Raw genomic sequence first — 25,491 nt, 5'->3', positions numbered from 1 at the left:
GGTAGTTATACTACCTGTTGTTAATGATTAATGAACTAAATTATCTTAATTTTTAGATTTTGTCCTATGTAGATTGTATACAAGTTTGTTGCATGTCAGCTTTTGTAATTTTCCAATTTATTGGAAATTTGTATTAATTTTTGAAAAGCGATGCTAATTTTCGAAAAATAAAGTTTTCTCCCAGAGACACCGTTATATCATCCATTTAAATTTTCATAAAGCATCTTAAGCTGTGACTACCTATTACATATTTATTTTTCAGAAGAGTGGTCCCAAAAACTATCAAAAATAAAAAAGTAACACAAATGAAAAAAAAAGAAAAATATCAAAAATGGAAAATTTCTTAACATCATAACAAATTACCAGAAACGACAAAATTTCAAACCTGAAAAAAAAAATATAAAATGTTATTTTCAGTGGTATTTGTCAAAAAAAAATGTCATTTTGCATTTTTTTTTTAATTTATACTTTAAGAACCACTCTAGGGAAAAATAAATGAACCACCCCGATTTTCAAGATGCCTTATTAAGACCAAACCCACGGGGCGTTGCTATTTCAGGCGGTACTTTAGACGTTTTGATTGGTTGCGTTTTATCTACTTAGAGCAAGTTCACTGGTGTTGGGAAAAAGTGGTAGAAATTTTGACATTTTGAAAATTTTACCATGCAAAAATGTTTTCAAGATCTTGGGGCGTTGTATTTTTTTACAACACTGTTTCTATTTCAGCCGTATGTGATAGAAATATTGCTATTTTTGCATCACAGCATGCGAAAATACAACACGTGTTGTAAAAAAACTAGAAGGCCACAGATCTTGAAAATGTTTTTGAATGGAAAAATTTTCAAAATGTGCCGTAAGTGTCAAAATTTCTACCACTTTTTCCCAACACCAGTGAACTTGCTCTTACAGATTTTCGCACCCATTGTTGCCTTCCAGGTTGGTATTTGTGTTTGTTTATTTTTTTATAGCGACGACCGGCTTCGCTACATTAACGGCTACATTTCGGGTTGCTACATAAACGAATCCTGTAACAACCTACTGCTCGAATACTATTTCTCGAATTAAGTAAGCGACTGTTGGTGCGATGATGAGTTGATAGATATGTTTCTGAATGTACTCGATTCGAGGTTTAGCAACCATTGGTGGGCCTGGTCTAACACACGGAAAATTATAAAAATTTAAAATTTACCAAGATAAATAAGTGAATGCTCGTGAAAGTCTAAATGGTAGCTTTTACCTCGTCGAAGTGAAACTCCCCTCACAACGAGGTAAAGTTTACCGGAATTGAACTGACAAAAAAAGTAGAATTTACCGAAAAAAGTTAGATTCAAAAAAGATACTTTCTACCACTGCGAGGTAAAACCACTAAAACTTACCTCGCAGCGAGGTGAAATTAACCTGAGTTGAGCTAAACAAATCTTCACAATTCATTTAAATCAATCTATTTTTCATGAAGGATCCAGACTTTGCCTAGATTCTCGAATTTCAGAGATATAGTGCCTTGGAATAAGTCCGGAAAAATTAAGGCTTGTTGAACTTAAAACCTGGCAAAATCGAAGCATTTGATTTCAAATTTATGTTTTTTCAACTAAAAAAACACATTAATTTAGGCTGCAACAAATACCAATTTCTTCTTTTGTTACTTTGTTGTTTTTATTATTTTCCGTGTGTAATTCTGAAATATAACCCCAAATTTCTTCCAAGCCAAGTTTTTACACAGCTTTTGCAATTAACAGGGTATCTGAGAGATAAAAGTCCTTTCCATTTGACATTATTAGAGTTTGGAGAAGTTTAGCTCAGAAGCTTGAAAGGTGAGAACTAAGACCTGAGATTTGAGACCTAGAGACAAGAGACGGGAGACTTGGGATATGTGGCGAGAGACATGAGACACGAAACCTGAGACATGAGAATTAAGACATGAAATGAAAGACGTGTAACCTGAGACATAAAACCTAAGACGTGAAACCTAAGATGTTTGACGTGAGATGAGATGTGAAACATGAGAAGTGTAATGAGACAAGTCTCATGGCCCACTTTTCGCATCTCCCGTCCCATGTCTCACTTTTCATGTTTTACGTTTAACGTCTCACGCCGAAGTTCATACTTCTTAGGTCTAACTTCTTACGTCTCATTTCTCAGTTCTTACGTCTCCCATCTAAGGTTTAGACTCACTTCTCTTCAACTCACGTCTCATTCTTCACGTTTTACGTTTCACCTACCATTTCTACTTCTCACGTCTCTTTTATCATGACTCATCATGACATCACATTTTTCACGACTCATTCCTCTGGTGTCAGTCCTATGTTTTTTAGGTCTCATGTCTCCGGTCTCAGGTTTAATGTCTCATGTCTGAGTTCTAATGCGGCAGATTTCACGTCTCAGGGCCAGATGTTAGATCTCAGATCTCAGGTGTAATGTTTCATGTCTCAGGTCATGTTTCCTGGTGAGGTTTTATCTACACAATTTTTCAAGATCTATCACAATTTTTTTAACACGCTGCGTATACCCGTTTAAAAGAAAGCTTAGTGTATTTTTTTTCAAATTCCATAGTCATATCTCATATCAGGGCCGTAGGAAGAACGGACTCATTGGGGGGGGGGGGGGGGGTTTGGTGACCTATTTTTTCATAAGACATTTTTGCTCAAACAATGCATGAATAAAAAAAAAATTTAAAAATATTCATTTCTAAGTTTTTTTTACATAAATAGTTTGTCGTGTTAAATAGAAACTTTCAAATGATGATAAAGAATATAGAGAATCCTCGAGGAAAAAATTAGGAAACTTACTTTCATCGATGGATGAAATCTCAAAATTTGCATAAAAATCTGGTGAACTTAGCTTTAGATTGTCAAAAGATCTTCCGCACGTATCCGGGCCGGGCAAATCCGGGTTATTTTATTTAAAACCTGTCGAAACTCGGGCATTCTATTTCCAAATTTTCAAACCAAAACTCGGACAATCTCCGGAAAAATTTGACTAAAATCCACAAACTATTCAACAAAAATGAAGAAGAAAAAATCAATCGAAATATATAATCAGATTTTGAATCGTATTACAGGCTCCCATAAAATCGTTTTTGTTTATTTTAATTAAAAAATTTCATTTTTGGGTGACAAAATCAAAAATTAAAATGATGCAATTTGAATTGATTGATTTTCCAAAAAAAAAGGCCAGGGCCAAACCTTTCCCATTGTATTTTTATTCAACATTCGGGCAAGTACGGGTAAAACCCGGTAACCTGGCCAGCCTAATTTTGCTTATTTGATTTGAACTTACAATATTTCTTAAAAGAAAGGCTTCAATATTAAAAAAAAACTCAAAAAATGAATCCAACTTTTAAAAGTAAAACTCGATCCTAGTTAAAGAATTTAGCTTAAAATTTGCTCCATGAAAAAAACTTAAATATTAATAATGTTGAACAATAAACCAAACCATATGGAATTCCCTGCAATTTTGTAGAGAAGGTTCATCTTTCTTTATCATGAATTACTTTTCATCAAAAATCAATTCCCGCGAATCTGAATCTTAATTTTGAACCTGTATTCAAAATATTAATTTTCAATCTGTTTCGGGATTTCAATACGTTTTCTGAAACGAAAATGAAAACGGTTTCTGAATTTAAACATATGAGCCAAGAACCAAAACCAGTTTCAAAGTCCTCATACATGAATCCATAATTATAATTCGGATATTTCAGATTTCAATGATTATTCTTTATTTAAATTATGTACTTCTAATTCGGCTTGCTAATCTAAATTTTTGAATGATGAACCTATATCGCCATTTTGAAGTTTTGTGTTGTTTAAGTAAAGTTCATGAACTTTGAACCTGAATTTGAAACAAAAACTCAGAAGGTTTCTAAGTTTTTTTTTCATGTTCGGAAAAATATTAACTGAATGTATAAAATGCATATGAGTTCCGAATATCATGAATCAAATTTTAAAGCAAATGTAAAACCAAACTTAAACGACGATTTCAAACACAGCTTTCCATTTAAACTTTTGATGATGATTCGAATTGAAAATCGAGAATCCTTTACTGGATACATAGTCCAAAATATGAAAACACAAATACAATTTCTGAAATGAATCAAATCTTATTTAAAATTGAGTATTCAGAATAGAATAAATACCAATAAGTGAGAAAATTTTTAAAACCTGTAGCTGAATTCTGATCCTGGGATCTGTTTTTAGATTTTGACATCAGTTCTGAGTCAAGATTGTTACTATCGAATAACGTTACCCCATAATCAAAATTATATTAGGAATAACAAATTTTGAGTGTAGAGTAGAATACCTCGCTTGCTCTTGGTGGACTCTCATGAGGGGGGGGGGGGTTTAACACCCAAACCCCCCCCCACCCCCCCCCCCCTTTCCTACGGCCATGTCTCATATCATAGTTTTTACTTTTTAAAATGTGTAAAAAAAATTAAAAAATCTGGGAAATCTATAAAAAGATTGAAAATACGGTTATCTGCGATACAGATTCTGTGACGAAAATATGCTTGAAATTCTGTAAAAAAATATTTTCGACATTGAAATAGAAATTATTGAAAGGGACATTTTTGTATAGCTGTCGTCTTAAAGAAGCGTCATACAATCTGTTACATCAGAGCGTAGTCACTGTTGCGAGAAAATTAAAATACCCATTATGGAAATTTTTTAACTATTGATTTATTTGATCAAAAACTTTAATGTAAATACATTGACAGCGGCTCATCATTCATAATAGCTTGACATCTTCGCGGTATACTTTGCACAATATTTTGCGAGTATTTCTCTGAAGACGACCTCCAAATTTTGTGAATCCGGCGGGCAAGCTGCTGTAAATTTCAAGGATCGATTTTACTCGAGCTTCATTTTCATTTGAGCCCAAACGTTTTCAATTGTATTGGCATCAGGTAACTGAGACGGCCAATCCAAATAATGTCCTTTGAGGTGCGAACATAAAAAAACTGCTTCAAAGTGCGAAGCTCATTTTGGAAAAATGCTGAAAACGTATTGAAAACAGTAGTCAGCAGATTCATTTTCGCGAAGCATCTAGGGCAATGCTGCCCTCTTTGTGAGAAAAAAAAATCACATCATTATACTTCACCGATCGCAAGTTATTGTGTCTACGCCCTTATGTGACAGACTATACGCGCATAATTTGGTTTAAGTCCTTTCCCTTTACAATGAATTCTCGAATCCAATTCTTCCACTTATTTGCGGGAAGCCCTACTGAACCAGCAGACTCCGATAAGCTTCATTTGTATCGATTCCGAAAAAAATGCTCCAAAAAGATCCTCGGGAAACCTATATGAACTGCTCATGGAACTGACCTGGAGATCGTCTGACCACATCTTTTTTCGACCCTCATTTATTATGAAGATACAACAAAGAGTCGATTCTTCGATTTCTGAGATCCATGAAATGCTTTAAACCAACGAATATAATCCTTCTATTCCATCCAATAACATTTATTTCAAACCATCCCAACAGTCAATCGAAGGTCGATCCGACGAGCGACCGTGCGTGTCCAAATCGCACAGCTTCGGAGGCTATGGTGGATCCTCGCAGAACGCATCACTGCTGCGAGGTGACTCGATCACGTCGACCAAAAGCGCCGGCGCCCGGCTTTTCTCCAAGCAGGACTCGAACGCCAGCACCAACACCCCGTGGCGATTATCCCCGTCCAGTAGCGGGTAAGTTCGAACCGTTCCGAATCGGGTCCTCCTACCGGTGGACCATGTCATGACCGCACTCAGTAGATCTTACTTCACCTTCCACAGCTACAAGACACAATCGATCCGATCGGATTCGGTTACCCCGTCGCCGACCGGATACGGCAGCGGTGATCACACGCCGGAACCGTGCATCCAATCGCCCTCGTCTACCTGCGGTGTGGTGTGGGCTGTCACGGATATGGCCAGCGTACCGAAGGGCAGCGTACTCATCGATCCCCAAACTCTGCAGCCGATCGTGAATCAAGATGGGTATGTTGCGTTGTGAGTTTAAATACAAAAAGGAGTTATTGACACTTGGTTTTTTCTTAAACAGATCAATCTATCACTACGATCCATCGAATCTGCCAGCGACGGCCAACCTGCCGGGTACCAATGCCCGGAATCAAAGGAAAAAATTCGAAAAACAAAAGTCCTTCAGCAATCGGAACCCCATGAATAGCAGTAGCTCGCTGGAGAGCTCAATCGATATACCGCTGAACAAGAACGATTGCGGCCAGCAAACCGGCGGCAGCACAACCACCACAATTGCCGAAGAGGTCGGCAGTGAACTCTGCTATGACATGACAACCGGCACCGTTAAGATAAGTACCAAAGATAATCACGAAATGGACGGTGAGTTTAACGTTTGAAGTATCAAGCTAGAATGTGTTCAAGAAAATTTGCCTTCACTTTACAGAAAACTCTAGTCTCTGCGAGGAAATCTCCCAGACAACCAATGAACTCAGTACGTTTAAGCTTCAAAAGCACCAAGCAACTAGTCCCATGCTGCAGGCCAGCGAATTACAGCCTTTAGAGCTAAGTGAGGTAAGTGTTGAACTGTTTCATAGAAAACGCCAGGTATTGTTGACCTGTCTTCTCCTCAACAGATTCAACTCAATGCCAACCACGAGGATCGTGGTTCTCTCGAAGCCATAACGCCCACAGGAATGACCGACTCTGATTCGGTTGCAACGCTAATGGTGGCGGTTCCTAGCTCCTCGGATCTAGGTCTTAAAACCGACTCACATCACCCACCGCAACATCACGTTCAACAAATGCCGCTGGACGAAGGCGGCAACGACGGGGCCAGTGAACATTCCCAGGATACCTTGGACAATGGCGGCAAAAAAGACGATGTTACTATTTCCGGTGGTAAGATCAGCGTGGTGCCAACAGTTCCTATGATGAGCTACTCGAACTCGGTGACGCCCAACAGTGGCTACACGGTAAATTTCGACAATGGCAGCGGTACGCCCGGCGTCTCCGGAACGACGGCAGTCTACACCTCCGGAACACCGGGAATGTCAACTACATATCAGACTGGGGTAAGTTGGAATGATCAATCATCTGTGAAGAACGGTTGTTGTAATAACTTTACTTCTTCCCCAAAATAGCCCGACGGCACAATCTACGCGGTACCTTCACCACTAGTCTACACATATCCTTCGACGATGGACCAGGAAATGTCCGGCTACTTCGTTCCTGTCTACGATCAGCAGCGGGGTGAAACGAGTCTGTGTACTGCGACCGGAGCCCCATTTTACCATCCCTCGGCAGCCGGTGCTACATCGACGACAGTATTACCCATAGCGTACACTCCGGCTACCGCGGCAGCCTACAGTGGTGCACCGATCTACCAGAACCCGACCACGGCGGTCATGTACTCGTCGGACCAGTTCAGCGGTGGCGCACCGGGTGCATCCTCGGCGGCAGCCGCAGCAGCAGCCGCTGCTGCAGCTGGATCACTGCAACAGTACCCCATCGGTTACCCTATCGGCATTGGGTATCCATTCAACAGTAAGTTTCCTCTTTAAAAATTGTTCTTTAACCACGTCCTTTAACTATTTTTATTGTATTAGACACAGCCTACCAAAACTACTGGAACCAGCCAATCACGTATTATGTTCCTCAAACGCCAGTCCCTTCGGCTGGAAGTACACCACTGATAATGCCCCCGCCAGTACCGCAGACTCCTACCAACAGTGGTATGATAGGTGCGGCCCCAAACTCGCTTTCGGGAAAACGGAATTCCACGCCACCCGGCCATGGTTCCCATTCGCAGAACCAAAGTCAAAGTGCATCGGTTACACCGGTCCCAATATCACCCTTTGCGACCAACATACCGGTCCCGATGGCAGACCCTAGCGGTGGAGGTCCTCTCTACGCTATCCCTCAACCTATCTACTCCAATATGCTTCCATTTGCTGCTGCTGGTCCTATGACACCCCATCATCATCCTCACCACCATCCGGCTGGCGGTGGAACAATAATGAACCCAGTACTTCCCACTGCCACTGCAGCTGCCAGCACCGGATACCACACTCATCCGCACTCTGCACAGTCCAATCAGTCGGGCAACCCGGATTCACTGAACTCGAGCAACGGATCGTCCCATAATATCTACTCCAATAGCAACCATACCCACAACAACAACGCCCCAACTCCTCAGTCAACCCCCGGTACGCCACTTTCGTTGCCCCTGTCGCTGCCACCTCATGCCAAAAATCCGCCTCTATTCGCCACTCCCCCGATCCTTTCCAACGGGTACACCCCACAACAGATGGGCGGCGGGCCCTCTTCGAGTGGTAATGCTGGTCATCACCACTATCATTCCAACAATGGTGGCGGAAACAACAATAGCTATGAAGACCGCAAAAGCAGTGGTTCCAGCGGAGGCTACCAAGGCAAACGGTCAAACCAATCCGGTGGCAACTACTTCAACTACAGTAACAACAACAACAGCCGACAGATGACTCCCAACAGCAGCGGCGGAAGTGGCAGCTACCAAGGAACTTCTGGTCCCAAGAACTCCGGCGGCTTCGCCAACACAACCAACAATACAGGGAACAATCACAACGCTAACAACAATGCCGGCGGAACGCTGATGCTAGGAGGTCAACCCCCGAAAACCGGTCAGCCCCGGGCCGAAAGTCAACCGAACATGACCAAACCGCCACTGATACCAACATTACCAAACAGTAACAATAGCACTAATAGCAGTAATACCAACCCTAGCGATAAGTCGTCGTCACGCATCAACCGTTCATCCAAACCACCCAATCTAGACCTAAAGCGGAACTTTAGCAATTTTAACGTCAACAACAACAACAACAGTAGAAACACACCGAGCACAAACTCGACGGAGAGCAACAATTCACCAAACAGTATTACATCGTCATCGGTGCACGAACATTCGCATCATTCGCACCATCCATCGCAGCAGCAGCAGGGGCACCACCATCACCCGGCACATGGCTCCTTTTACGCTGCTCAACAGCAGCAACAAGCAACGGCGGGTGGCCCCCCTCCTTACTACCACCACCAACACCATCACCACCGGGGTGGTAGCGTCGGAAGTAATAGCGGGGCTGCGGCTGCCGCTGTCGCCGGTGGTGCCGCCGCAGCCGGTGCTGGAGCTGCCATTGCTGCCGCTGCCGCCCACACTATGCCCACGTCGAATACCATCCAAACGGCGGTGGCTGCTGCGGCCTGTGCCGCCGCCATCGAACCGTACCATTCGCAGTTGATACCGCTGAATGCTGCCGGCATGTCGTACGTCAAAATAGGCCAGACGTATTTCACCCATGTAAGAGTCGCTAGTACCTTGAATTGCCGTAAATTCTTGATCGATTCATTAATTTTGTTCTGTTCGTCTTCCTTACAGCCATCTCTGGCGCTGCCACCGAGCCGACGGTCACCCCCGAACGATATACGTCCAATTGCTGGGGTCTACCCGACCATGAACATGGTGATGCCTGGTAAGTGGAACTATGAGTTTATGAAGATGCCGTTTGGTTTAGCTTGTGAGCCCGATAGCTTTTAAGGAGTGATTTTTCGTAAAGAACCTGAATAAGATTTATGAAAACTACATAAAGTCAAAGTGAATTTTTTTCCGGGATTTTAAGCCCAATGAGTTTATTCATCCCAAAAAGTGAATTATGATCACCTTATCGAAGTGTAGGAACAGAAGAGGTCTGTTATATTAGCGATACATAACAACGATAGTGAGCTACAACGATGGGCGATGGGCGCGCTCGCAATCCCAGAATACGATTTATCGTGTGTTGAACAGAGAAAGCAATAGTCTTCGCTACAATTTCACTCCGATTAGCTGTCATTCTTATGGAAATCTGTGTGAAGCTTGCTTCAGATAGAATTGGAACGAAAACAATTGCCTTTAAGTCTGTTCAATGAAGTCTGGTCGAAACAAGTAGAAATGGATTGACAGTTTATCACCTGTCTCTTTCCAATTGACTTCGACCGATTTCTACCAGGTCGAAACGAATCCTGCTGCCGAGCTGGATAGGTTTCGACTAATTTCAACGTGCTCCATTGAACAACGACCTGAGTAGTTTCGACCAAAACATTGCTTGGCTTGTTGAACATCTCCCAAAGGTTGCCCTCAGTTTAATCTAGCTAGTTCTGAAGTGCGCGTTTGTCTTCTACAAACACGCTCCAGGTTATGCTGCCAGTTATTCCTTATTTAACTAAATTCGGTGTGGGGTTAATAAAGCTTTTAATTTTCTTTCTTCTATTCTATTCCAGCAACACGTCAGTTCACGCCACGTCCACAGCACAGCAACAGCTACAAGGGTACCAAGGCGCCGAGATAAACTAATGATATCAACAGTCAAAAGATATTCGCTGCTTGTATAGCCCCTTAGGGGCCACGTAAGGAAAATTTCCAAACGCTAGCAAAAAAAAACTAACGCTTCACTGATAAAAACAAGAAACCAAAAAAAAAAACAGACACACTTACTAAAAGCAAGTGTCCAAACGGAAGTGTGATATTGAAACAAGTTGAAAAAAAAAACAATGAAACGCACTATTTAACAACGCTAATCGCTAGGTGATTAGAATCACACCCCGACAAAATGAAAAATTTCTTACATCTAAAACCAACAATGCTGAAAGCAAGCTAAAGAAGAAAAACGATTTAAGCAACTGAAACAACCATATGAAAAGCCATGTGTAGAATATGTTTTAAAAACAACTGAAACTCGTACTTTTAAGCGTACCTACCCATTCTTCATATGTTCAGTCTCTCAGTAGTAGAAAACTGCTTATACCTACCTATATTGTGTAAACAGCAGCTACGCGCGAAAGGTGTAGAATTATACCACGTATATTATCGCATTGAACAAGAGTCCTACATTATAAAAAACAGTAAAGGTCGATACGATCGAATTGATTACCCGTGCATAATTGCCATTCATTTTAAATTGATAAAACTAAAAGAAAAATCATAGCCCAGCAAAACGAAACTACTAAACTTATACCAAATCTACCATGGACCCACGATAAGACAGATTACCATGTTTAAAACAATAGTAAACTGAAGAAAACAATGAACCACTTGTTGAGAATTATCTTTGATTAGCAACCTTTGGTTGCTAAAAGACAAGCAAGTTGTCTAGAAAATAATCGCTCTCCCAGTGATTCAAGCAAAGCTCTATGCTAGCATATTACTTTAAGTAATTAACTAATTTTTAAACGCGGGATATGTTAAAGTTGAAGAGCATGCGTTATCGTATGAGAGCATGGGCCGAAACGAGAAAAAGAAAAGCAAAGCTCGCCGCACAACCTACACTAACAGTGAAACAGTGATCAACAAACAAAAAACAAATCAACGGAAAAGGGAAAAGGGGGAAAGACATTGCGGCTAGTAGACCAAACTAGTTGAAGATGTAATTGTTGATAGGTGGATAAGGAAGGAATAAAATATAGGAAATGAATCCGAACAAACTGCCGCCCACAAAAAAAGGAGAACAAAAACCAAACCATTTAAGAGAAATCCAACCATCAGCAGTAGCGAAAATAGAAACATCCTAGTTTACATCCAATCGAGGAAAAAAATGTCACCTCTCTAGAACTAACTGTTACTCTCGAAAGGGTATATCTAAGCCATATAGGAAGTCGAAGTAAAAAAAATCGGAGCTTACATAGTCAGAGAAACCAAAAAGAAAAAAAAAACAAACAAGTATGATCCACTAGTGAAAATGAATACCAAAATCCTCGATTTATTATACCGGTGTTACCAACATAACAGATTTATATGACAAAGTTTATTTATAAAATCAAGCATTAACAAATCTTAAGGGCAGATAACTAATAAAAAAAACCATACAAAAAAGGTAGAACTATTGATTATTTATTCATGAAACAACTCAAACAACCTATAAAACTATGATGTAAAATCGAAGTTTAAAAAAAGAACACACAAGCAAAACTTAATGATAAAGTACCATTCATATACTTATAGTATATATTACCCCGAAATAAAAACAAAACAAAAACAACTAAAAACCAAGCGGAGGAAAAAGCATAATAAAAAAAACATGGAAAAGTGTTTAAAACCAATTCAAAACTACTGTACTGTGGCCAACTCGAAAGAAACTCGAAAAGAGAAATCCCAAAACAGAAAACTAGAACGTACTTCTTCCCAATTTTCTACTAATAGAGTAGAACCGTACTTACACATCAACCAAATCATAGAAGCTGCTACTGTATTATATTCTTTTTCGGTAACCTATTTAAACTGGATTTTTTACTCTGATTCTCACAATACTAGCTGTCTTGTCATAGTCAAATCGATGCAAAGTGGGAAAATTTGGACCTGAACCCCCCAACTGAAATGTTATTTTCCGTTTATTACCCAGAAAAAATCAATCATAACTTTGTGAAAATGAATTAGTTTTTAGGAAACATCCTAACGTTATGTGAAAGTTTCATGAAAATTTATTAAGTGTTACAGAAGTTACAAAGACAGGAATTGTAAATTCTTCGCCACAAATTGAATGTCTTTTGCATAGATTTTTTGATCGGTCTCAAATTCTGGGCATTGTTGAATGCATTCTTAAAGTTTATTAAAGTTTGGTGTGCATTTTGTTAAAAACGATCAACATCCAAGTGAGATAAAAATAAAATATTTCATAATTTCTGAGAAAATTTCACGTAAGAAAAACATTATTTTGAGGAAGAATGGCCTTAATGGGTAGAATTCCAATAAAAAATTAAAAAAAAAAGCATTATTTCAGGTTCCTCAATATGCGGCTTCGAATTTTTTTGGGTTTTGGGGTCAAATTTTCCCACTGTGCGATGTCGTAGAACTCGAACGCAAAACTTCATATTTTTTATCTGTAAAAGCCATCGCTTGGATACGATTTTTCACATAAACCAAATCCGATCCCACTCATGCATCTATGTCACTCTTGAGAAAAAAATCCTCTTCCTGAACTCAAGATAACGTTTTAATTGAATAAAATTAATCATTTGAGGTGAAAATTGAAAAGTCGAGCGGTAATGAACGAATACTGTCTTCAGATAGTCTAATCCAAATCAAAGTAAGAATCTTACTTGAAGTAAGAATTTTACTTGATTTTTGGGTCAGTACTTTTTATGGAAAATTAATAGAGTAAGTGAAAACACGAGTGGTTTGAACGCAAGATAGGTAGATCAATAGGTATAACATTGCGCTTAACCTCAATCGACAGAACCGTGTAAACGCAGGGTCAAAAATAGTTATGAAATTTCGAACGATATGTATGGGATTTGAAACAAAATTACAATTTATGGATAATTGAGGGGTCTTATTGTTCAAATAAGTAATCAGTCACATTCTTTGAAATAACTTGTGTACCAATTAACAAAATTTATGCTTAAAAGCTTTCAATATTCTGACTGCGAGTTAGTTTTTCTTTGGCGATTCAGAAGTGTTTCAGCAAAATATTCGAATTTCGGAAAGCATTTTTTTCAAATGTAGTAGTAAAAATATGCTAAAAAATGACTTGTTACTACTTGTAAAGAATGCTTCTTTATTTTAGATACTACAAAATTAAAAAAAAAAATCATTTATGAGGAATTAAGCAATAAGCAATTTTTCAACTCAATAAAAAAGCTACGTTAAAAATACGTTTTACATACACTCAAGAGCCTAATGCATTGTAAATACTTTGGTGAACATTTTTATATTTTTTGCAGAATTTTAAAATCAGTAGTTTTTCTAGAAAACTAATATTTTGAAAAAATTTCATACATTTCTGTGGAATTTCTATAACTATTTTTTGGTTGGCCTACTAATACATATTCAAGCAGCGGAGTAGCATACCTAAGGAATCTAGCTATCCTGGTTTGAACGAGATACTTAACAAGAGTGATCTTATTCAAATTCTAAAAGGACTGCTATGATCTATTTTTATTATTTCTCGATCAACCTCTTAATCGAGAATTCTTGAATTCCAAGGAAGGACCTGACTTCCTGTAGTTTCTGTACCGGAATAGCCTTGGTCGAGAGCTTCTGACATTCTATTAGTTGACTCGACTTGGTGTAGTTCGATGGTATTCTTCTTGAGCTGCTACCAATAAGAACGTCAAACTCGGACGTGTTACTTGAAACTGCTTTGTTGACCTCTCCGGATTGGTTTTAAAATCCCAGACAAATAAACAAACAGACCTCTCCGGATAACGGACTACCCGGATTAACGACCCTTGAATCTTGCTTTACCACTTTGTCTGCCCTCCTCATTTCGGACCCTTTTTCAATATTCGAATCTGCCTCGTGGGATTGGAAAACTTCATTGTCGCCTAGCGTGCGAAATTGACATCCTTTAAAAACAACGTTGCAGCACCGTCGACCGTTGATGGCCTTCGAAAATTCCTGCTACTGGCTTAGCTTCCCACGTCCGCGGACGCGACGCTTCACTGTGGGTCTATTCAAGTGTCTCATCTTTCTGTTCTTCTTTTATGTTTAAAGTGCTACACTCACCTAAGACATCTGCTCGGAGTGTTGTGTTTCCCTTAGCCACAACCGAACTTTTCGTTTACGACGATGAATCTATCGTCGTCGTATCTACGACAATAGATTCGTTCACTGGAAGAGCTGCCTGTCCGGTTTCTGTGGACACTCGATAGCGTAATGTCCCTTCTGGTTGCTCCTATAGGCTATAGCACATGATAGCTGATTTTACTTCGATGATTATCATAAAACGCCCCCTCGCAACTTGTCGCATCATCATCCGGCCACTCGACGTCCTGCCAAACCTTTGCTCGTATAGTGTCCGCCGTCATGTTGATTCCTGACGCCTCGAAACCCATCACTATTGGTTCATACTGCTTCGGAAGTCACATCAGAAGAATGTTCGACATCCACCGGCCGATGATTTCGAACCCGATCTCAGCTAGCTTGTGCCTCGTGGTCATCAGCGAATTGGCATATGCCTCGACTGATTCACAATCCACTAGCCGTATCCCGGTCATCTGCCGGAGAAGGCGAGATTCCCGAAGATATTCGGTTTCTTCAAACGCTGCTCTCTGGCCGTTCCACGCTTCTTTAGCTGTCTGCGCGTTCTGTACCAAGATGTAATTGATTGGCTCGATACTGAGACAGATGGTTGCCAGAGCCCGTTCCGACAATTGCTGGGATGGGTCGTAATCGCTGCCCATTTCCCTTCTCGGATGAGCACCATTTTCATCGAAAATGACCAAGAGCTGTAATATTCTTGGCCATGCAATCGCTGCGACAAAGGTAGGCTGCTGCCACCTGCAATCTGCGCCCTTGCAATCGTTCCGCTTCCCGCTTGACTGTTTCCTGAGAAACACTGACATCGGTGTCCTCGAACATGCCCCGCTTCACGCTTGTTTTGTCCAGTCATCCTCTTTCCAAAAGCCGAAAATTTTCACTACGTGTGAATTTTTTTTAAACTTGTTATGCCGTTGCTATGACACTCGCTTCTGGGCTCATAATCTTAGAAAATGAACAGAGTTAGTGAAATCTATTTTTATTATTTCTCGATTACTACGACCAACAACTTTGAATAGAGCTGAACCAAAGATACCGTCACTTCAAGATAAAGAAGTGGGCTTTGCCGCGAACATACATTCTTCTATATGGATATTCGATGTTCGCAACGCCATCTAAAGAGTTGGGGCAACAAAACTCACCCATGTTACTAAGGATACCAAAGTGTGTCTTAGGAAAACAAATCGCATTCAAAGTTATTATGGTTGGCAATCAGTACAATAGCGACATCTACATGGTTTACAAGCTGAAGAATATTTTTGATTATTTTGTTGAGTTAATTGGAAATCTGTTAATCAATTAAATTGAAATAAGATTGTCTGGATTAAAAACTATCATCACAACTTTTTCGAAACTATCGTGGTTTGTAGAAGAAGAAAAGTATTTAATATGCAGAATCAAATAAAACAAACATTTTTTGGTTTTTGTCAAAATTTACAAATTATTTATTCAAATAATGTTAAAACTAATTTACCTAATAAATAAACAATACTTAAACTTGACTTGACTTCTCAGTTATTTTGTTTTTTTCTTTTTTTATCTATTGTAAGTTGATAGTTTAAATATTTATCTACTAATAATGACACACAATCATAACAAAGAATTTCCAAAATAGAATTGGAGATATTTTTCTCTAATGCCATGTGTTCAATTATGTCCTTGAGTTCAGATTTCACACCAAGCGGGCCTATCTGTCGATTTAGTCCTGAAAAATGACATACGTGAGCTATGTCTGAATTGCTTGTTCATGAATTTGATTTTAAACTCAACAAATTTTATTGAGACATGAGTTTAAAATCCAGCCAATACGACGATTCGATTATACAATTGAATTTAATTCAATTGTGAGTTGACTTAAAAATTTTTGAGTTTTTTTCTTTAACCAAAAAGAAGATACAACTTTTTAAATAACTCGAAAAAAATATGATTTTTTTTATTGAATGCGAATGAAAAATGATTTCAAAACGACTTAAAAAAACAAAAAATTAAAAGACAAAAATATGAAGTAGATTGGATTTTGAACCTTGCTACCGACACAAAAATTTACGATATAATCTTGGTTTTGATGAAAGTAAAGAAAATAGATTTTTTGTAACATCCAATTTTAGTTCTTTTTTAAGGAGCAGTCTGCATTGAATTAACAAAAAAGAGTAATAAATTAAAAAAGAAATGTTGTCTCTTAACTCCCTCCTACCCGTTGATTAAAGTTTTTCCTGTTATTCTTGTAGTAATTAGAAAGCCTAAATTTGTTTTTGCGTTGCTTTGAACAGAACATTAATAATTTACCTTAGTGGGCCTTCTGGGGCTCTCAAAATTCAAACTTCAAACTTTTTTAAAAAACATTTATATCAGGGAAAAACATTCAGGTACACACTGTGTATCGTTCTAAGTAAGTGGTTTTCAAGGCAATAAGGATACATTCATAACGTTAAAATTTTCGAAAATATCTTACCATGGTAGCTTTCGACTTCGCGAGGAATATCACTAGCATCCGGTAAAACTGGTGGAAAATCTTTGGTTTCGAATACGTTTTCAAAAATCTTCGGGCATTTAAGTGTTGGTTTCGCATTTTGAATAAGGCTAAAAATCAAAAAATCAAAATGATTGTCCGGTTGTTTCTTCGTACAAAAAAACTACCTACCCTTGGGAATGGTTGGATTTATTAATAAAATCATCCTCTGAGAAATGATTCTCGCAGATTAAGTGGTGAGGCTTCATGTCTGGATTGCCGCTAAACTTTTTCCAGCACTCAAATGATCTGAAATGTTCGAGATCATTCAATTTAACCGAATCTTATCAATTTTGAAAATAGAACACTTACCTGCTTTTACCAGATGCACGGAAGTATGTTTTCTTTGCTATTCCGGATTTGGAAGCAAAACATCCAACAACTGCACAGTTTTTGCGGCCCATTTTGGTTGAATGACTTCTTGAAATTTATGCTACCAAAACGAATTCAAACAACGGCTACTTTGATTTTTTTTTAACCTTTTTTGAAGTTTACGTTATCAAAGACTCGAACTATTAGGTAGTAAATGTGCGGATCGGACCTTAGTCTGCTGCATCCTTACTTACCGCAAAGGATACACGTCTGGTCTGTCCGGCGTCTAGAATGCGAAAGAGGCTGAATCACCTCGGAGCTCATGCTTGTCGGCTGTCATGACATACTTATACTGTAGGGTTGCTGCATGACACGACATCATCTTCCCAGGGGTGTGCTGAGTACACACAGTAAAGAGGGTGTACAAGCTATTTTCGCCGCCTGTTATGATACCCCCACTCAGAAGGGAGCAGCACTGAGCGTATAGAAAGGATTTTCGATAAGTTACATGGGTGTGGCTGAACTGTTGTGTTTGACGTTTTGTTTTACATCCAACCTCATCTCGATTCGCGGTTGGCTACATACATACATCAAGAATGTACCATTAGGATGGTTTCCGGTGAATAATCCATTTTATATCCCCACTCAGATGCGACAAACCACTCCTCGATGACCTTTTTCCGTACTTGTTTAACGCCAAACCCAGCAGATAAACCTTTGTTTTTTTTTAGAAGGTGAAGGTGGTTTTTCAGATAGCTCTGACTACACAGTTTGAGTCCGGGTCCTTTGGAAGGTTGTTCGAGACACTGACATCCAATCTAGCTATTGCCACATCCACATTTGAAAACGGAAAGTATCTTACAACGTATATGTTTTAGCAGCATTTTGGGCAGCGGAAAGGAGAAACTTGGTCTACCTGAGGGTATAACTTGGAATACTTTATTCAACTAACTTATCGTTCCATTTATAAATAAATGATTATAATATTTTAATGGCATTGCTGAATTCTAAGATAGAATTTTTTTTTAGAAATTTGAAATATATAGCTGGATAGCTAGCGTGCTTCGTAGGAGAAGGTAAAGGTGGTGAAGGTGTAAGCTAAGGACAATTTATAAAGAAAGCTCGGAACTGATCGGATAAACTTTTGCTAGACTCACTGACTGACTATGTAGGGGAGGCAAAGCCACCGCAGGTCCTCTTCTAAGTGTTTTCTATTAGTTGATAACCCAGGTGGTAAATCTAGTTTACGGATTGAATTCCAAGGCACGGCTGGCCACCGCGTCCTTCCAGTTTGTTACTCTGGGTCCATGGGTGCAATTGGACGACACTTGATACAATGCTTCAAATAACTTCAAGAATTTGATCCAGGAAGTCCAGAGACACAAAACAAGTTGTCTACGACACTTTCTCTGGTCGCACACGTATATCAGGCGAGGGGACCCCCAAACCACGTGTGAACCAAGATTCCTTCGACACCTCTAGTGTTGACTCAAGTCCCCACTTTGCGGAACTACTCGATTTGCGTACCGGGGGATCAACATCCCGAAGCGCAAATCAAGCTGTCGACCGCACTTAATCTGACCTAACACCTCGAGATCTACACTGTGCATCTTCTGACACCTCTTATGCCTGACATCTCTACAAGTGTTTACTTATAAATAGTCCACACTACTTTGCGCAACTACTCTTTTATTGAGTTGAGTCTCGGAAGTCCCGAAACGCATAACGCTCTCCCTCCGATTGCATCCGCAGTTCAGTGACATATCCCCCTAAACGCGAGTCAAACCCCTCACGTCTGACCCCTGGATGCTGGTACTTGGCACCACTTCTTCCGTGCAGATTTGGCAAGGATCGTTTGACGGCCTCTAGTGGGTTTAGTGGTAGTTTTCTTAACCGTACATCTGCAATCGCCGGAACTTACAGACACGTTTCCATCCTGGACCACGATGGAGTTAAACTACCGACCAGGGCAGTCACCTTTTTTTTCATTAGTTGATCACCAGATGGTAAACCCTTTTTACGGATTGCATTTCGAGGCACGACAAGCCACCGCGTCTCCCCAGTTTGCTACTCTGGGTCCATGGGTGTAATTGGTGACTCATGATACTATGTACCCCTACACCATAAAGTCCACCTGGGGCTTCTGGCCATACTTCCCATCCGGACCTGCAACGAAGGCTTAACCCGTGATAGGCGACCATACTCGCGCAAAGCGTACTACTCCAGCCAAGCTCTCCCCCTCTACTGTCTACGATTCGCGACTCACGGCGGGACAATCGTTCGCCGCTACTCGTGACTCGAAACCCACATTCGGCCTCTTGTCACAATTTGAGACTTTGGTGAGGCGCTCCACACACACCTCACTTAACGTGTCCTCCGTGTCAACTCTTCGAGACTTAATCTGAGGCCCGACTTCTGCTCGTAAGACTTGAGGTCTGGGCACCACATGTTTCCGGCACAAGGTCCTCTTCTCTACCCGCCGTGTGCCAATCATATCCGCTAATCGGGGCCAGGAACTCCCCCAAAAAGCAGACCGATTAACACTAGCTCGACGACCCGTCCACTTGCAACTGAGCACTGGTATCAAGGCACCCAGTCGCATCACGTTTGCGCCACACTCGGTACGCAGGCTGTCATCGAAGCTAGACAGTACCAAATGTAACGTGTAGTTCTCTTGGTCGTACACCTGCAGGTGACAAATCTGCAGACACGTTTCCACTCTGCACCACGGGGAGGTGAAACTACCCCTACGTCTGACACCTGGATACTATTACTTGGTACCCAAATGCACCACTTCTTCCGCGCAAATTTGGCAAGGATCTGTCGACGGCCTCTAGTGGGTTTAGTGGTAGTTTTCTAAGTCGTACATCTGCAATCGCCGGGACTTACAGACACGTTTCCGCCCTGGACCAAGAGGAGGTGAAACTATCGGCTCATGGCAGTCACCCTAGAGTGGCTTAGGTGAATATACACCTAGGCCCTTATGCTGCGCCGCACGTGAGTTGACGATAGTCGAGTCACCTTACCGTCACGGGACTCTAGTCACCATATTACGATAGTCGGTGTAAGTGAAGTGACAGGTTGATTCCCAAAGTTCATCCGAAGTTACGTTCACTACCTAAAGCGACTCCTGGAGTCGAGTGACTCGGCTGACTCGACTATCGTCCCCTCACGCGTGGCGCGGAATGACTAATACTTCTATTTCAAAATTTATATCCCTGGACCTCCAAAACTGGCGTCTTCGAACATTGCGAATTCAAAAAAGGATTCGGGTGTGGAAGTAATAAGCAATCACAGATAAAAGTCGTGACCTTGAGTGGCGGATTTTCCTCTATATGGTTGTCAACCATTCGTACGAAGTTTTCGTTATGATATTACCTATGATCTTCCGTCGTTGAGGAGTTCGGCGAACCGCATTGAACTCACAACAAAAAGTGCCAACCATATTTGGGTGACGGGTCTCTTAGAACGAATACCTCGTCGCCCGTCACCCAAATTGGTATGAAGGAGTGATGAACGGTTAGAATCTTTTGGTTTGGAGAGTTTATCCTAGATTTTTCCATAAACATTACGAAAAACTCATCATGCCGGAGTGAACAAAACACCGGAATCTTTTCAACGTTTGATAGATGTGGGAAGCCAAAGGAGTAAATTGAGGTTGGAAAGAAATCCTAAATTTTGAAGCCTTCGTTCCAACTCTGTTATGAAATGACCTTCTTTTAGTCAAGAAAATTTCCGAATGAGCTAGCGTCTTGTATATTGGGTTACAAAATTCCTACTCTCTGGAGCCACCGCTGAGTTAAAAATACGTAATCATACTCAAATTGAAATCTGAGAGGCTATCCGGAAGGGGCGCTTAGGCCACCCACTTATAAAGTTGTCAGGAAAATTTATTCTTAGAATAAATACAGAAGATTAGCAGCAAGCAAAGTCCTTATATCACATGTTTTGACTATCTGGCAAAAGCGACGTCTTTTCATTTTAAGCAAGAAAAGGGAATTTTCCGTGTTATAGCCTCAAAACACTCAAAAACAAAACATGCAAGGGAAGGGCTAAACAAGGGATCGACATTTCAAAGAAATCGACCATCCGTTGATGGTTCAAAAGTGAATTGTTTACTTCTTCTTCTTCTGTTACTTCTAATTTCAACATGACCAAAACTTGTAAGCATCCTGGAAAATGAATGACTTGCGTCTGTCACTTTTCATTACAACGTTGAATCTGTTACATATTGAATGCATTACAGATAACTCTACGGCCAGACCAACCATGTGATGAAAACCGCAAAAGATACAGCATCAACGTTGAGTTCCCTGCCAAACGTTCATAGGATTTGTTAATATATTTATGAAGAATATAAATAAAAAGAACCAAAACTACTATATATAAAAAGAACCAAAACTACTGGATTGATCTCACCAAAAACTACCGAAGCTTGACGCAGGCAGATACAAATGTTGTTTGATTGATGGCATTTTTTCCAGCTAAGATGTCATTTCTTGTGGACTTCAGCAAACTTCAGAATTTTGTTGACTATAGTTTCTTTAAGGTGATTTAATTTGTCTAGCGAATCCAATCCACAATTTCCTTCACATAATTTCTTTTCCAGGTTTTCTCAATTCCATTTTTTTTTCTTGACTTTCACTGTCTCACGAAATTCTTCAGAAGTTTATTCTGCAATTCCAATTCTCGTAACTTTCACATAAACGGTTTCTTGGGAGAACTCTCAAACAGTTTAATTGAATTTGGTTGTTGAAAATGCGTTCTTTGCCATGAAATTTGTATAAAATTTACGGAGCCGACACAAACGCTTGATGTCAGTTTGGCATACGCCTACTTCTGGTTCAAAAGTGAATTGTTTACACTAAAAATCTCTTAATGACGAATCCATAAACTTAACGATCTCACTTAGAGCAAGTTCACTCGTGTTGGAAAAAAATGGTAGAAATTTTTACACTTGTAGTACATTTTGAAAATTTTACCATGCGAAAAGATTTCAATAATAGCAGCTGTCAAGTATTTTTTTTTTACAAGACTTGTTCTATATTCGCATGCTGTGATGCAAAAAAAAGTTTGATTTCTATCACATATCACAAAAATAGAAACAGTGTTGTAAAAACAAATTTGACGGCCAAAGATCTTGAAAACACTTTTGCATGGTAAAAATTTCAAAATGTGCTACAAGTGTCAAAATTTCTACTACTTTTTCCCAACATGAGTGAACTTGCTTTTAAAAGTTTGTGGAAATTTTAACTTTGGCATACCCGAGGCTCATGAAACTGACGTCCCGTCCAGGTCCTGCCATCTCGGGTTTAAATAATTCATCTCTTTCCAAAAAAGGCTCCGGTCGACGTTCGGGACAAAACTTGGCTGTGATGGCTATGTTTGGGAACTGCAGTGTTTTCTATTTGTCAATTCTCATCGTATTTTGATCTGAAAATATTCAAGAATAATTTTGCAATAATTCATATCTACAAACACTTCCGATCAAAAACAAAACTTCAATAACAGTCAAATACCGAAAAGGGAAAAAAGTAATTGAAAGAAAGTAGAAAGCCGAAAAAATTAAATAGGAAACTTAAAACAAAACTAAATTTAATAAAATATAAAAAAAATCACACCTACGACGGAGGAACAAAATAGAAAGGCATCGATTCGGAGAACGTTTTCTTAAAATTAGAGGCATGCGGCAATGTTTTTGTTTGTTGACTAACTATTTCGAGGGGAAGAGCAAATTAATAGACAAAAAAGGAAAGCTACCGAAAATGATTATCCTTAAATAAGCGACCATACCACAAACTGTTGTATGCAAGTGATGAAGTGCAAACAGACAAAAAAAGCAAACTACATATAAAGAAATACATAAAATAAAACTAAAACGATAGACATGAAAGAAAGAAAACAAAAATATGATTGATACCAAAATAAACAAAATAAAAAACAAGCACTAAGACGAACCAGCAGAAAAAAGAGGAGGGAAACCCAAAAATTAAAGAAAAAGAAAGTTTATTCAATGTGTTAATATATATGAACAAAAAAAAGAATGTATTTATTTTAATTTATATACACTTAAAAAAACGCAAAACGGGGGAGAATATAACCAAAAATAAGAAGCGAGATTAATTGAAGCAGTAATAAAAAAATAACAAAAAAGTAAGGCGAGTTCTTTCTTTCAGAAAAAAAATAAACAAACAACAAATCCGAAGATCCTTTTTTTTTGTTTTTGGTTTTGTTTCTTCTTTCGCTTGCAAACTGTTTTGGTAGCGAGAGTTTATTTAAATTTTTCTGATACATATTATAATTTTTCATCTGTAATCTACTTGTTTTTACTGTGTGTGCCAATATGAGAAAGGGACTTGACCAATTTTCCGGTTTTACATTGTTGTTTTTGCGCTTTTGCTGAAGAGAAATGTGGTTTTTTTTTCTGTCAGATTTTTAAAGTTTCTCTTCTAAATTTAACGTTACAATTTCAATGGTGGATCTTCAGATTGATTTTGTTTTCAAATGAATATATCTTTAAGGGCTTTCAGTTGAAAAAAAAATTTAATCACAATGCGTTGGGAAATAATTTAACTGATTTAAATAGATTGGGCAACACCCTTACTTATCTTTCTAGAAGATTTTTCATGTTGCGCTTAAAAAACGTACTTTTCTTAAAGGATCTTTTAAACTTGTTTTTTTTTTTTAATCTACTCCTTTCAACAGTCCTTCTTTTGTTGGTTTGGTAGTTTTTTTTTTGTTTAGGTGTTTTCGTGATTTCGTCACCATTTCGTGTTGCTTTGTTGTTGTTGTTGTTGTTGTTGTTACTAACACTTTCACACATTCATCTCCGCGTTTAACTACATTTAACTGATTTGTGTTGTTCTGCTGGTTGTTTCTCTTTAATCTATTACTAGTTGTTGATCTTAATACTCTCACAATCTCACATTCTTCGGTTTTCGCTTTTTTCTTTTAGTCTTTAACGATGGAATTTTTGCGTTTCGCTGCGATATATTTGTTTGTTTTTCTTGTTTTCATCTAACAAATGTTATTCGGTGTTGCTCTGGCTGTTTGTCAACATCCACCTATTAATTGATCTCTTGTATTGTTTTTTTTATATTAGTTTAAGGTTTTAGTTCTCTTCTCTCTTCAGTTATAAATGTCTCCTTCGTCAGGGAGTGATTTTTCTTAATTCTTCTCATTCTAAGTGTTGACTGCCTTCACCACTTATTAGCTTAAACGTTTGTTATACAACATTTGTTGGTTTGTATGTAGGTTTTTTTCTTTACTTGACTTAAGTGTTTTTATTCGTTTCGTGGGGTGTTTTGAATATTAGATTTGTTCTTAATGTTGCATATCACAGATGTTCCAATTTGCACAATTTGTTGTTGTTTTTTATTTGTTTGTTGTTCTAGTTGTTGTTACGTTTGTCTTTTGTTGTTTCATTTTTTATTCTGCCACTGTGTTCAGATTTTATAAGACATTTCAATTTTATGACTGGCAAAGTTTTCCTTTTTTGTTGCATTAAGATGATCTTTTTGATTTTCCATTATTAGTTTTTCTCCGTTATTTCAGCACCTTTAGGTTTCGTTTTCCGTTGTTTGCGGGAGCAGATTTTCTCAGATTGTTTTTGGGTGGATACAGATAACATCAAAAAAGACAAACGTGAAAATTTGATAAATTTATCATTTAAGAGATATACTCTCTAGAGCCTATTCTGGCTGCCAAGCTAAAAGTTACCAAGAAATTTATGTGAATTCAAATAAATTTTTAAATTTTGTAACCTTTAGTTCGATTTTATCTCGAAATCTTGGCTTAGCCACAAAAATTTCCAAAATATTGTTGAAACTCAAAGATGGGGCTTCAAAAGTACAAATCTCTGGAGCCACAATTAAACTTAAAGAAAAGGAATTGCATTTCAAATGACAATAAAACTGTCCACCATGGATAAACCGTTTTGAAATTTGTTTGAAGAGCATTTGAAAACCTTTCTCTAAATATGAGTCGATGTAAAGTAAAAGTCCTCAATGGATTTGCCAACTAAATGTTTCTTCATGGAGCCACTATTTATTATTATAGTTTAAAATATTTATACTTCAACAACAACCTATTACACAATGAATGAAATGCCTAACAGGTTCCTAGCTAAATTTTTAAAGTCTGCTTCATTTAATATTGGAACAAATTCTT

General features: G+C 38.9%; 1 protein-coding gene across 4 annotated transcripts in view; it reads left to right on the top strand.

The window, feature by feature from the left end:
- The window catches only part of LOC129751565 (protein encore), a 219,403-nt gene extending 196,076 nt beyond the window's left edge, over nt 1-23,327 (top strand). For 3 of the 4 annotated variants that reach the window (XM_055747150.1, XM_055747152.1, XM_055747148.1), the window contains 9 exons: nt 5,481-5,683; nt 5,750-5,974; nt 6,039-6,337; nt 6,402-6,529; nt 6,592-7,029; nt 7,099-7,501; nt 7,564-9,290; nt 9,369-9,462; nt 10,250-23,327. In XM_055747150.1, coding sequence (XP_055603125.1) covers nt 5,481-5,683; nt 5,750-5,974; nt 6,039-6,337; nt 6,402-6,529; nt 6,592-7,029; nt 7,099-7,501; nt 7,564-9,290; nt 9,369-9,462; nt 10,250-10,317 — 3,585 coding nt within the window. In that variant the 3' untranslated portion in view covers nt 10,318-23,327. The remainder of the gene's footprint in view (nt 1-5,480; nt 5,684-5,749; nt 5,975-6,038; nt 6,338-6,401; nt 6,530-6,591; nt 7,030-7,098; nt 7,502-7,563; nt 9,291-9,368; nt 9,463-10,249) is intronic. The other variant, XM_055747149.1, reaches the window with a different exon arrangement.
- Nucleotides 23,328-25,491: the final 2,164 nt, after the last annotated feature.

The sequence above is a fragment of the Uranotaenia lowii genome, chromosome 3, assembly GCF_029784155.1.
Source record: "Uranotaenia lowii strain MFRU-FL chromosome 3, ASM2978415v1, whole genome shotgun sequence".
Taxonomy (NCBI): Eukaryota; Metazoa; Arthropoda; class Insecta; order Diptera; family Culicidae; genus Uranotaenia; species Uranotaenia lowii.
This window is presented reverse-complemented; position numbering and strand designations above follow the sequence as displayed.